The sequence below is a fragment of the Hevea brasiliensis genome, chromosome 5, assembly GCF_030052815.1.
Source record: "Hevea brasiliensis isolate MT/VB/25A 57/8 chromosome 5, ASM3005281v1, whole genome shotgun sequence".
Lineage (NCBI taxonomy): Eukaryota > Viridiplantae > Streptophyta > Magnoliopsida > Malpighiales > Euphorbiaceae > Hevea > Hevea brasiliensis.
In genome coordinates, this window is record NC_079497.1 from 112,996,663 (window position 1) to 113,010,661 (window position 13,999).

Below are 13,999 nucleotides of genomic sequence, written 5' to 3' on the forward strand. Positions count from 1 at the left end.
AAGGTATTCACAATTTGTGTCAATATTTTAATTTTAATAATTTTAATTAATATACGTTCAATATATACATTCTTTAATTTTGATCCGATCATTTTTCTTGAGATTTTTTTTACAGAATTTTTTTATGAGATATTAAGTTATGGGCCTTCTAAATTTTTAATATAAAATTTATACATGATAGAGTATAATGTATTAAATAAAATTTAAAGTTTGAAAGAATTATTTTTTATTTAAAATAAATTATCAAACACATTCGTTATTAAAAAAATAAAAAATAAAATAAGAATGATATTAATAATGCTTTGCAAAGCAATAATAATTATATATAAATAATCATCAGTTTATAAGAAGTAATTATTAATTAATATATTAATCTCTTTATTAATTAGAAAATTAATCTTTTTATAAAATGTTTCACATAACAATATTAAAAAAAAAATATGACTATATCAGAAGAAAATATGATTACAGATGAATTTATAACCAAAAGTTACAAATCATAATTAAATTTATTATAACAATTTATATGAATTTTAATTTTTAATATTATCAATTAATCTAAGCCAAGTAATGCATTTAATTAATTTATTAAAAAATAAAATTACCTTAAAATTGGAAAAATTAAAATTTCTTACTGTATTTTCCAAGCGTTTTCTTGAGGGGAATGTGTGATGAACGTTTTTCCTACCAAACATTAGAACTGGAAATCATAATTTGCCATTTTAATTTTTTATATTTTATGATGTTTTATATAGAAAAACGAGTTGGGGGTATAAAGGTAAATATGTAATAGTATGTAATTCAAGTGGTTGTTTACGATCCTGCCATTTTCGCTACTCTCTCCTTCTGTGCTGTGCCTCTAGTTGGTTAGTTCGCCTCTCAAATACCAATAACAGCCTCTTAGCTTTCCTCTGCAATATCATCTCAAACAAACCCATCAAAACCACTCAAAAATCCCCAAAATTCGACCTCAATTAGCTCAATTTCCATTTCCAATTTCAATTCCCATGTCTCTCATCTGATACTCAGGTAATTCCACTCTAAACCCTAGAATCCAACTATTTTCTCTCTCAATTTCATGTTTTCTCTTGATTAGTCGATTTCTTGGTTTCCGTTTTGCAGTGATCTTGCCTTTTTTTATGTTTTCCTTGGTCAGCATGAAGGGAGAGCTAGCTTCTGTGGTTGGAGTTCAGTCCCAGCATGCTGGCTTGCTTGGTCTTAACCATGGTGTTCCAATTGATACACAATCGCAGCCGGAGGCATCTGAGGATGTTAACTGTAAGAGATTCAAAGTTGCTAAGGTAAATGGTTTCATTGTTTATTCTAGAGTGAAGAGGGGTAGAGCTAGTGAATGTGATAAAATCAGTGAGGATGTACAAAATAAAAGGATTAATACCCTAGAGGAGCCGCAATTAGATGTAACCAATGGAATAAATACTTCATTTGATGAGGATCGGAAGCGTCGAGTTGTTGAAACTGTAATTCAAAAGAATCAAGCAGTGGTTGGAACTGTAAGCCGACCTGCCCTAGATGTAAGGAGAGACCAATCTTTTTGCAATGTCGAATTGCGCGTCTATAAAGATGAACCAATAAGTGAGCCTAGGCCAATTCCAGTCAAGAAAGTGGGAAGTAAGAGGGTGCAAAAATTGGTTGCTGAGGGTAATGAGGTGAAGACCAACAAGCTGAGACGGTTGACACGGTCAACTTTGAACTTTAAGGTAGAGCCTGTGGAGGTCAAAGTTAATGGATTAGAAGCTATTGACAGTGAAATGTTTTCAAAAGTAGATGTGGAGATGATAGCTGAAGGAAGCGCGTTGACCCCACCAAAGAAGAATTTAGAATTGAAAATGTCAAAAAAGATTGCATTGGATAATGTGCCGATGACAGTCAAGGAGCTTTTCGAGACTGGTTTGCTTGAGGGGGTTCCAGTTGTTTACATGGGCGGCAAGAAGGTTTCATTTCTTTACGCCTATCTGGTGTTGTTTAGAATTTGTTTTTCTTGTTTCTCTTTGGGTGCTGGGTTGCATTTTTTTTTTTTTAAATTTGTTTTATTCTCTCTGTGAACATTAGTTTCAGGCATTTTGTCTCCGGGGTACAATCAAAGATGTTGGAATTCTGTGTTCGTGCTCTTTCTGCAAGGGACGTAGAGTGAGTATTCCATTTTGCTGCTTTGTAGTTTAACATGCCAATTATTTTCATGAATGAATGATTTCTTTATTAATTTGTTTCATCTTTATTTTATTTTCCATTAATGTAGGTTATTCCGCCTTCCCAATTTGAGATTCATGCCATCAATCAATACAGACGCGCAGCACAGTACATTTGTTTTGAGAATGGGAAGAGCCTGCTTGATGTACTGAATGCATGCCGAGCTTCTCCTTTGGATTCTCTAGAAGCAACAATCCAAAATGCCATTAGTGGTTTGCCAAAAGAGAAAACTTTCACTTGTAAGAGATGCAAAGGTGAGCTTTTCTTTTCATCTTTTCATTTCAAATTGTGTCATATATTCGGAGCTTCTTGATGAAATTGGAATCTTCTCCTGAATTCTTTTGGTGCTAAATATTGTAGGTACATACCCTACAATTTGTGTTGGCAAGATAGGGCCTTTATGCGATTCATGTGTAGAGTCAAAGGAATCTAATGGTAGCCCAGCCTGTGAAACTGGTATAAAGGCTAGGTATGCAAATGCAGTTTTTTGTGCACTTTGTTCTTTGTAGTTTTTGGTGGATTTATTTTATTTTTAATTTGTGTCATGATGGATAAACAAAATGACTCCAGTTTGAAAAGAAAATTGTCTTTATCTGTTTTTGCTCCATGGTATATGAGCAGGGCGGTGTGAGAATAGCCTTTTTAAAAATACTAAAGGTTTGAAGTTGAATCTCTATTGAGTTAATCTTGGCTATTGGCCTCATTATCTGAATAGACTTTTAGTCATAAATAGACTCACATATGCAAGAATGGAGTTAGTCTTGGCTATTAGCCTTGTTATTTGAACGAATTTAGCTTGATTAAATTGACGCCATACAGGTTTTTGCAATTTTATAACCAATTTTATTATAAAATTCCATGCCTCTGTAAAGGATTTCTATCCATGCCCCTTTTAAAGTTCAAACCATAGTTATAAAGCCTCAAGGCGCACCAAGGTGCCTGTCCGAGTGAGGTAAGGTGCAAAAATAAAAAAAAAATATTAAAAATTTAAAAAAATAATATAAATATTCTATCACACTTAAAGTAACATAAAATTACACAATGCAGAATACAAATCAATTTATAATACCTTAATCCAATTATTATAATAATAGAAATTAATAATTCATGATAAAATAAACTCAATTATTATACTCAACTCAATTAAGCCTTTATCCCAAAAATTGAGGGTCGACTATATGGATTCGCGTTCTCCACTCTAAACGATTTTGGGTTAAATCCTCAGAAATGTGTAATGCTTGTAGGTCATGTTGTACTACTCTCCTCTAAGTCAATTTAAGTCTATCCCTTTTTTTCTTTCTATACTCTAACCTAATATGCTCTACTTGTCTAACTGGAGCTTCCGTATGTCTACGCTTCACATGACCAAAACACCTCAATCTTCCTTCTCTCAACTTATCCTCAATTGACACCACTCCTACCTTTTCTCTAATACTTTCATTATGAACTTTATCTAGTCTAGTATGGCCACTCATCCACCTTGACATTCTCATCTCTGCAACTCTTATCTGAGACGCATATGACTCTTTCAGTGCCCAACACTCACTACCATATAACATAGCCGGTCGTATGGCTGTACGGTAAAATTTTCCTTTCAACTTATTGGGAATCTTGTGATCACATAAAACTCCCGTGACATGTCTCCACTTCAACCATCCGGCTTTAATCCTATGACTAACATCCTCCTCACATCCCCCATCTACTTGAAGGACTGATCCGAGATATTTAAAGTGATTACTTTGGGATAGTACCACTCCATCCAAACTAGCTCCTTCCCCTATCACCAGTTTGGCATTCACTGAACTTGCAATGCATGTATTTTGTCTTCGTTCTACTTAACTTAAAGCCCTTTGACTCTAGAGTACTTCTCTAAAGTTCTAGCTTTCTATTGACTTCTTCTCGCATCTCATCTATCAGAACAATATCATTTGCAAATATCATGCATCAAGGAATACTCTCTTGTATGTGTTTCGTCAATTCATCTAAAATTAGTGTAAAAAAGTAAGCGCTTATAGCTGAACCTTTGTGTAATCCAATTAAGATCGGAAAATCTCTTGTGTCTCCTCTCACTGTCCGCACAATAGTAGTTGCTCCTTTATACATATCTTTCAACACTTGTATGTACCTAATAGATACCCTCTTTTGTTCTAACACTCCATATGACATCTCTTGCAATACTATCATAAGTCTTCTCCAAATCAATAAAAACCATGTGTAAATCTTTCTTCACATCTCTATATTTCTCCATCAAGCTTCTAATGAGAAAGATCGCTTTCATAGTTGAACGACCGGACATGAAGCCAAATTGATTGAGAGAGATAGAAGTATCATGACGTAGTCGATGCTCCACAACTCTCTCCTACAACTTTATAGTATGGCTCATGAGTTTAATTCCCCTATTGTTCCAGCAACTCTGTATGTCTTCCTTATTTTTAAAAATATGTACTAAAATATTCATCCTCCATTCATTATGCATTTTCTTTGAGTTTAGAATTTTATTAAATAATTTAGTTAATCAGGCCACTCTCATATCTCCCAAACACTTCCACACTTCAATTGGTATTCCATCGGGTCCACAGGCTTTACCCACTTTCATTCTCTCAAGTGTTTCCTTTTCTTCTAAAGATTTAATCCTTCTAGTATAATTCACATTCTTTTCTATTGTTCTATAGTCTATATTCACGCTATTACCATTTTGACTATTATTAAAGAGATCTTAAAATAATTTCTCCATCTTTTTTTAATATCCTCATCTTTCACCAACAATTTTCTTTTTTTATCCTTAATGCACCTAACTTGATTGAGATCTTGACATTTCCTTTCTCTCATCCTTGCTAATTTATAAATATCTTTCTCCCCTTCTTTAGTTCCAAGTTTCTCATATAACTTTTCAAAGGCTTGTGCTCTTGCTTGACTAATTGTCTTTTTTGCTTCTTTCTTTGCTATTTTGTACTGTTCATATGCCTCATTATTATCACATTTAGGTAATTTCTTATACTATTCCCTCTTTCTCTTCACTGCCTTTTGTATTTCCTCATTCCACCACCATCTCTCTTTTGAGGGTGGTCCTTGTCCTTTAGACTCTCCAAGTACTTTTCTAGCTACTTTTCTAATATTTGATGCCATCTGTATCCATATATCATTGGCCTCTATATCCAGCTTTCATGCTTCGGACTCGAGAAGCTCATTTTTGAACTTCACTTGCTTTACTTCTTTGAACTCCTACCACTTTGTTTGAACTATACTATTTCTTCTTACCTTACTTGAATTGTTCATAAACTTGACATCCAAGACCACTAACCGATGTTGACTTGTTAAAGTCTCTCCTGGAATGATCTTGCAATCCTTGCATAGAGCTCTATTCGTCTTTCTTGTTAAGAGGAAGTCGATTTGGCTTCTAAGTTACCCACTTTTGAAAGTCACTAAATGTTACTTTTTTTTTATAAAGTAGGTGTTTGCTAATATTATGTCGTATGCCATAGCAAAATCCATGATGCTTTTTCTCTCCTTATTTCGACTGCCAAAACCAAAACCTCCATGAACATTCTCATAACCTTGCCTATCACTTCCTACATGTCCATTTGAATCTTCTCTAATGTAAATATTCTCTTCATTCGGTATGCTTTGCATTAAATCATTCATATATTTTCAAAACTTTTGTTTGCTCTCTCTATCTAGTCCTATTTGTGGGGTATAAATACTAACTACATTTATTATTTCTCCTTCTAGTACTAGCTTTATTAGTATAATTCTATCTCCTGCTCTTTTCACAGCTATTACAGCGTCTTTCAATGTCCTGTCTATGATTATGCCCACTCCGTTCTTATTTTTCTCCTTTCTGGTAAACCACAGTTTGTATCCTGAATTACCCACTTCCTTGCTTTTCTCTCCTATCCATTTAGTCTCCTGAATGCAAGCAATATTCACCATTCTCCTTTCCAAGGTATCCACAAGCTCCATTAACTTTCCTATAAGTGATCCAACATTCCAAGTACCAACCCTGATCCTCCTCCTATCCTGTTCCTTCCTAATTGGTCTCCTTCTATGATATCTTATATTGTTTTTTAAGGTCTATCTTGTGTTCTGTTCCACTATTTGTTCTACTATCTGTCCTATGGATAACTTCTTTACCCACACCCGTCTATGATGTAGGAACCTTTGCTCACTTAACACCACACTCAGGCTGGCATGACGCGTTGCTTTCGGTGAACGTCCTACACCCTTGCATATTTCTCCTTACACCCGGGCTCCGATGTAGCTCGTGGTAAGTAGAGGACGCCCCACATTTGAATCCATATCATAAGGTGTGACGAAATTTTTACGCTGGTTGTCACCTACTGCAACCCTCCTCCTTTATCCTGGCTTGGGACCGGCTAAGCGCAAACTAAAAGCATAACCTAATAGCAATTGGCAATAAGAAAATAAACCCAATTTAATTCAATCATAAAACTAAAAGCTAATAACTAATAATAAATTTAACCCAAAAAGCTAATAAGAAATTTAAAGTAATGGAATTAGCATCTCTAGCATACTTTCACAATTCACATGTCAACATTCTTTCACATTCACAATAAACAAAATCACAAATTTAGACAATAAAAAAAAAAATAGCACGTGGCCAGGAAAAGAGCACAGCAGAAAAGAAAAAAAAAAGATTGCAGCTGCTGGGCCTTGAATCGAAACACACACACACACACACACACACACACACACAGAGGGGCATATGGGTAGGAAGAGAGTATGGCCAAAAAAAAGGTGCAGCTGCTGCTGCTAGGGCATGGGCGAAACAAAGAGAGAGAGAGAGAGAGAGAGAGAGAGAGAGAGAGAGAGAGAGAGAGAGCCCTCAATAGAAGAGAAGAAGAAGAAGAAACAAGAATACCTCTCCTTCTTCTTCTTCTTCTTTTCTTTCTTTGGTGGCTGACTGCTGGCTGTTGGCTTTAAAAAGAACCTCTAACTTTTTTCCCCTGTGCCTGGACTCCATGGCGCATGCCTTTCTGCGCCTTGGTGAGGTGCCGCGCCTTTCCTTTCGTCGGGCAACGCTGCTTGTGCCTGGTGCACCCTGCGCTTGAGGTGTGCCTATAACAATGGTTCAAACATCAGCTTGGCTTCTAGGTATTTGTGATAAATGTGATAGGAACAGTAGCTGGAAGGCTGGTGCCCACAGAGAATAAAAAAAACTAAAGAAAGCACTGCCTACATGTGTTTTTTATTAGCTGCATTATTGAGGTGACGTATCGTTATTTAATGGTAAATAACAGCTGTTACTGTTAAGTAATGGTGGTAATGGCCGTTACCAATGTAACTCAGGATCTGCCTTTAAATAACAAGGTAACGGGTAATGGCCTCTTAAAAAACTTATGAATAATCGTCGTTACATAAAACCATGTTTACAGCTGCAGTTTTAAAATCCTTTAAATAATGGTAGTAATGGTGATGCCAGGCTAAAATTCCTTTAAATAACGTAACTGCCATTGTTTAAAAATCATGATTAGTACTAGGATTATTAATTCCAAAATAACAAAATGCTAAGCTAATCTAATTAGGAAAATAGCAAGCCTAATATATTTAAATATTCCTAAATGCTAGAAATCTAAACTTTCCAATTGTACTAGAAAATCTGAACTAAAGATTTTAATTTTACAATTAAAAAATAAATCAAAATAATTCATAAGTCTAATCTTCCTTTATTCCATCACATTGCATAATTTTTGTCAAAATTTATATGCCATGCAAGGCATGATACTCTTTCGTTTTCTTTTATAAATTTTTCCAAAATATAACTTCACCCAGGCTCATCCAAAAGGCCCAAAGCTGTGATTTGGCACATGTGATAATTGCTGATTAAATTTGCTACTTTCTGTTGAATTAGGTTTAGATGACCTTGCTGCTTGTTACTGGCTTTTATTCATCTATATTACTTGGTCTTGGGGACTGAATATCCCATGCCTATGTGTATTGAGCTTGCCCATTTTTCATAATTTCATTTTTCTTTATTTACTAATTTGAAGCGTTAAACTGCTATAACATATCCTTTTATTCTTATCCAATATGGGTACTTTTGGAAAAAGTGAAGAGCCAAAGTAACTGTGATTATCCGTATATCTGGTTGAGCACTCCAATGAGTCATGTAAATTTCTCTGTGGTTAAATGGTTATTACTTAGGGAAAAGTGAAGAGCCAAACTGTGACTATCATTCAATGTGGTTGAGCACTCCAATGAATCATGCAAGTTAGATGTTTTTCTGTGGATAAATTGTTATTGAATACCAGTTTTTTAATTCCCAAACTTCAGCAAGTCTTGTATTAGAATGGTGTACAAATTAAATAATTTTAATAATGACAGGGCAAAATGTGGCTTTTGTATACATTGAGTGTTGTGTATATTTAACATGTTAACTGACTATAAGAGATTAATAACGCTGCTTTTTCCCCTCATAAAAGTTGCAAGAATGTAAATAAAACGATATATAGTTATGCTAATTCTCTCTCACTTGTGTTATTTCAGCTTAGCCGAGCCAGTTTTATCTGTGGAGTCCTCTGGAAGTGCTTCTGTGTCTACCCTCTCTCAAGATAATACTCTAAGGAAGATAACTAGAAAGTCGGTATCGTATTACATCTTTCTTCCTCTTTTCTTTTTTTTTTATCCTTTTGTAAAATGCTGTTGCATTTTTCTTTTTAAGTTTGTGCTTCTCAATTTTGGATATTAATTATTAGTTTATTGTTTGTTTTAATGCATATGGATATCCAATAATGTACGGTTCTGACATTTCGTTGTCCTACTTTTTATGCTTCATGGGTTTATCATCTGACATTCTTTCTGTTTTTATATTGCTTCCATTCTGCATTATTTCAGGTCATCAAAACCAGATTTAAACTCAAAGTTGTCAAGGAGTGCTCCAGTGCGCGTGTCTTCAAGGAAAAAGAGAGAATTGAAAATCATAACAAAGTTGGTATCTTATTTATATCTTTGTCTGGCTAGTTGTAGCATATTTGTGGCTTAAGTTTTGTATTCCATTTTGTGCTATAATTAATCTTTCTTCTCCTTTGTTCTAAAACCATATGGAAGACACGTTGATATATGTTAAATGGTGTTTTCTTATGCATTTGGTTGTGATACATTGTTAGAGATAGCATTTTAAGAATTCAAATTTGTTGATTCAGGTCGTCAGAACAAGAAATCATCTTAAAATCCTCTAAAAATGCTTCTCTGCATCTTTTCTCACGGAAAAGGAGGCAAAAGAAGATTACACTGAGGTTGAATTTCATTTCATCATGTGATGTAGATATGTTTTTGGCTTATCATGTTTCAGTTCAATTTTTCTCTATCTTTCTGTCAAGAAAATAACAGCCCTGGTTCTCAAGTAGGATTGGAGCCCAGAGGATAATCATTGTGATATTGGTAGTTTTCTTAACATGAATTTCCATTTTCCTTTTCTTAGTGCACTTCCCTTTTTTTTTTCAGGACATCAAAACCAGCAACAGTAACAAAGTCCTTGAAAATTGCATCAGCAGGTGTCTCTTCACAAAATAAGTGCCAGTGGAGAATAACAACAAAGTTGGTTCTTTATTCCCCGTCCCTCCTCCCCCTCCCCCAGCACCTTGCCCTTTCCTCTGATTTCTTCCTATTGTAGCATGATTTAATTATTACTTTCTGTTTTAGAAAGTAATCTTGTGTTTTCTACCTTAATTTCTCAAGAGATCAGAGGTTGCATAAATTGGTTTTTGAGGAAGGTGGATTGCCTGATGGGACTGAAGTAGCATACTATGCTCGTGGGCAGGTAGTTGAAACAAATATCATTTATGCATATATGTGTTTACACTATCTTAGTGTGTAATGTAATTAATTCTTCTTCACAGAAATTGCTTCTGGGTTACAAAAAGGGCTTTGGAATACTTTGTTGTTGCTGCAACTGTGAGGTACTTCTCATTTGAACTTCACAGTTCCTTAAAATTTCATCAGACACACTGGCAATATTTATAACTTATGTGCAGGTCAGCCCCTCAACGTTTGAAGCTCATGCAGGGTGGGCTACTCGCAAAAAGCCGTAAGCTTATGATGGGATACCTGATAGGTTTTGACGTTAAGCCTTCCCCCTTAATAGCTATATAAAGTCATCATTGTGTTTTCTTTACAGGTATGCTTATATTTACACTTCTAATGGTGTGTCACTTCATGAACTGGCAATATCACTATCAAAAGGTCGCAAGTATTCTGCTAAGGACAATGATGACCTGTGCATCGTCTGTGCAGATGGTGGGAGTCTTGTTCTGTGTGATGGATGCCCAAGGGCCTTCCATAAAGGTGAATGTGATTCTTATTATTATTGAAAATGCTCAATTTTTCTCCCTCTCTCTCTCCTTTTGCTTCTTTTTTTTTTTTTTTTTTGGCGCGAGGATGGGAATAGGTAGAGTTATGTCGGTTTGGTTATTGGTTGGTTGTTGTAAATAATGAGATGTTCATAACAGTAATGCATGCATTTAATGAAGTTATCCTTCATTTATATAAGTTGAAACAGTGTTATTTCTAAAATCCAGTGAACATTTTTTGGTATTGATCTTCATAACATGTTAAATACTCTATTTCGAATATATCATTGAGTGCATTACCAAGCAACTGTTGTATATCAATAATTGGATTTATGAAAAGTAAAATTTTCCATTAACGTTGGAATGTAGTTATTTTCCATGTCTTCTTTGATAGTAGTTTAGGATGAATTACTATCTGTTACTAAGTCTGAGAGAATTGAGGGGCTATGATCTATGTCATTTCATGCTGTATGATGTTGTGTTCTTCTGTGTGCAAAATGTATACCATTTTTTATCTTTCCCTTCCCACCCTCTCTCTCTCTCTCTCTCTCTCTCTCTCTGTGAATACACACACATGCATAGGTTTTTATGGGGAAGGGACTGGAAGCCTCTCCTCCTTCATGAGCAGTGATCTGGCTGAGATGATTTTGATGAGCAAATTTATTGGCCTGTGTAGGATGTGCATCTCTATCAAGTATTCCCCGCGGTAAATGGTTTTGCCAATTTTGCGAGAATATGTTCCAAAGGGAAAAGTTTGTAGAACATAATGTCAATGCTGTTGCAGCTGGAAGAGTTTCTGGAGTTGATCCTATAGAACAGATAACCAAGAGATGCATTCGTATTGTCAAAAACATAGAAGCAGAACTTAGTGGATGTGTGCTATGCAGGTAAAAGTTACATTGTACTGGACTGAAAAGATTGAAGCATATGGATTCTGGCATGATTCATTAGCCCAGTTTGGGCAGTTTGAATATATGTATTGTTGCTATTGACATGTTATTCTTTTCTATTAACCCCCTTTTTGATTTAGATATCTTGTTTTATTTTTAATTTATTTTTTATGCAGAGGTTATGATTTTAGCAGATCTGGATTTGGTCCACGCACAATTATACTTTGTGATCAGGTAAATCATCTTTGCCACTCATGTCTAAGGCTTTTGAATGCATATTCTTTGTACATAATTTCAATTGAGAGTTGCTTACATTTGTAAGTTAAATGGAATTTTACTGTCAATAAGTATTCTTCCTTTTTTTCATGCTATCTTCTTGTATGCTAACTTGACAAGTGCTATACACATGGAGTAACATCTATCAATTCAGTGCTAACAACTCATTGCTCATTTTTATTCACATCTTGTGACAGTGTGAGAAGGAATTTCACGTGGGCTGTCTGAGGAGTCATAAAATGGCAAACCTAAAGGTTTGTGCTTATAAAATTCCTATTTTTTCCCTTTATCTAAGATTCGCTTTTATCAACTTAGTTTCATGTTCAGTGGATTTGATGTCCAATGCTACTTGTTTGACAGGAATTGCCAAAAGGGAAGTGGTTTTGTTGCCTGGATTGTGGTAGGATCCATTCTACTTTGCAGAAGTTGCTAGTCCGGGAATCTGAAAAACTCCCAATCTCTCTTTTGAATGTCATAAAGAAGAAGAATGAGGAGAAAGGTTTGGAAACCATTAATGATATTGATGTGAGATGGAGGCTTCTTAGTGGAAAAATTGTTTCTCCTGAAACTAAAGTGTTACTTTCACAAGCTCTTACTATCTTCCAAGTAAGTACTGACCATGTAGATAAAATGTATGCCATGGGTTGCCTATAGCTTGATGCTACTGACAGCAATTAATGCAGAAAATATTTGTTGTGTTTAGATATGTGCAGACATTGTTTTGTGATTCTTTACCTAATTGTTTGATGCAGCTTTTTTTTTTTTTTAATCTTTTTCTTTTATTTGGTCTGTATGTAGAGAATGCTCGCTCTGATGTAAAGTTGAATGGTTACTTCACATTGTGACTGTCATATGCAGTACTAATTACAATACCATTTTCTATTTCCCTGGCTTTGCTCAATCGACATTTTGTAACATATGCAGGGAGGGAATGAATATAATACTCAATTTCTCATATCTGCTAATGCGGCAATAAATCACGATGCCTTTTTTTATTATTTTTTATTTCCCTGTCTTTGTTCAATGTGAATGAAAGAGCCATTATGAGCATTATTTCACTGAAATTAATATAATTATGTTTCAGGAATGTTTTGATCCCATAGTCGATACAACTGGACGTGACCTCATTCCTTTGATGGTTTATGGGTAAGCTAACACATGCACAGGCATGTGCGCAAACATTATGTTGCTTATTTTTGTGTTCATTGCCTTTCCCGGTACAGAATTGGCATAAAAACTCTCTCTTACAGGAAGAATTCTACGGGCCAAGATTATGGGGGAATGTACTGTGCAGTACTAGTTGTCAAGTAAGAGATGGACTTGCATTTCTAAGCTAGTTTTAACATCATTGTCTGAAGGTTGACGGTCAATTTTTCAAATTCTGCAGCTCATTTGTTGTATCAGCTGGAATACTTAGAATTTTTGGGCAAGAAGTTGCTGAACTTCCTTTAGTTGCAACGAGTAATGGAAACCATGGGAAGGTGAGACTAGCAAGTGGATATGTGCATCACCCCTAGTTAATGTCATTTACTTTCAACTTTATTTTATCCTGTCAGCCTTTTCACAAAGCAGGAACCTAAGGTTCTTAATTCAAGAGCTTGCTTATTTTTGGTTTGGCCCATCCATGTTTCAGATGAAGTTTTATTTATGGAACCTAATTAATTTCTCAGGGCTATTTCCAATTATTATTCTCCTGCATCGAGAAGTTGCTGGCTTTTTTAAACGTTCAGAGCCTTGTGCTCCCAGCTGCTGAAGAAGCAGAATCTATATGGACTGATAAATTTGGTTTTCAAAAGATAAAACCAGACCAGGTATGTAATACCCACATCCATACTTCGCGTTTGTGCACGATCTCCTGCCTCCCTGTTGAAGTTGCCTGCCTTGTGATTGCAGCTTAGCAAATATAGAAAAAGCTGCTGTCAGATGGTGACCTTCAAAGGGACATCTATGCTGCAGAAAGTGGTTCCTGCTTGTAGAATTGTTAATCAAAATACTGAGTCCGTAGGAGTATTGTAAAAGAGTGGTACGAGCTATTTTTTTTTGCTGTGGAAGGAAAGAAGCCTACTGTTTACATTTAAATTTTATTTTTATTTTTTCTATTATTATTATTTTTTGAAAATGTTTGTACAGTCTTATGGATTTAAGGGTACTACTCTTTCATCGTTCTGGTCTCTAGAGGAGGCAAATGCCGCTCATTTGTGGTGACCACTTTGTCGAACTTGTCAGATCAAAATATTTATCTCATTTACCGGCCTCGTGGATTTACAGTCCGCCGATTGATTGCCGAAGCTTATACTAATTTTTTTTTTAATATAATTA

The 13,999-nt window shown here is 35.2% G+C and overlaps 1 protein-coding gene across 3 annotated transcripts; it reads left to right on the top strand.

Moving 5' to 3' along the window:
• The first annotated feature begins 832 nt into the window (after positions 1-832).
• LOC110662674 (uncharacterized) lies at positions 833-13,799 on the top strand. Of its 3 annotated transcripts, XM_058147462.1 has the most exons (23): positions 833-1,029; positions 1,123-1,952; positions 2,071-2,148; positions 2,258-2,462; positions 2,569-2,677; positions 8,713-8,805; positions 9,061-9,153; positions 9,369-9,461; positions 9,670-9,762; positions 9,904-9,985; positions 10,065-10,124; positions 10,200-10,252; positions 10,343-10,509; positions 11,191-11,220; positions 11,299-11,401; positions 11,581-11,638; positions 11,878-11,934; positions 12,041-12,286; positions 12,765-12,826; positions 12,931-12,987; positions 13,068-13,161; positions 13,351-13,491; positions 13,574-13,799. In XM_058147462.1, the coding sequence occupies exons 2-23, from the start codon at positions 1,140-1,142 to the stop codon at positions 13,694-13,696; spliced, it is 2,910 nt and encodes a 969-aa protein (XP_058003445.1). In that variant the 5' UTR covers positions 833-1,029; positions 1,123-1,139; the 3' UTR covers positions 13,697-13,799. The 3 variants fall into 3 exon arrangements, with proteins under 3 accessions (XP_058003445.1, XP_058003444.1, XP_058003443.1); XM_058147461.1 differs by having other exon boundaries at positions 11,191-11,401; XM_058147460.1 differs by having other exon boundaries at positions 1,157-1,952; positions 11,191-11,401.
• The last annotated feature ends 200 nt before the right edge of the window (positions 13,800-13,999 follow it).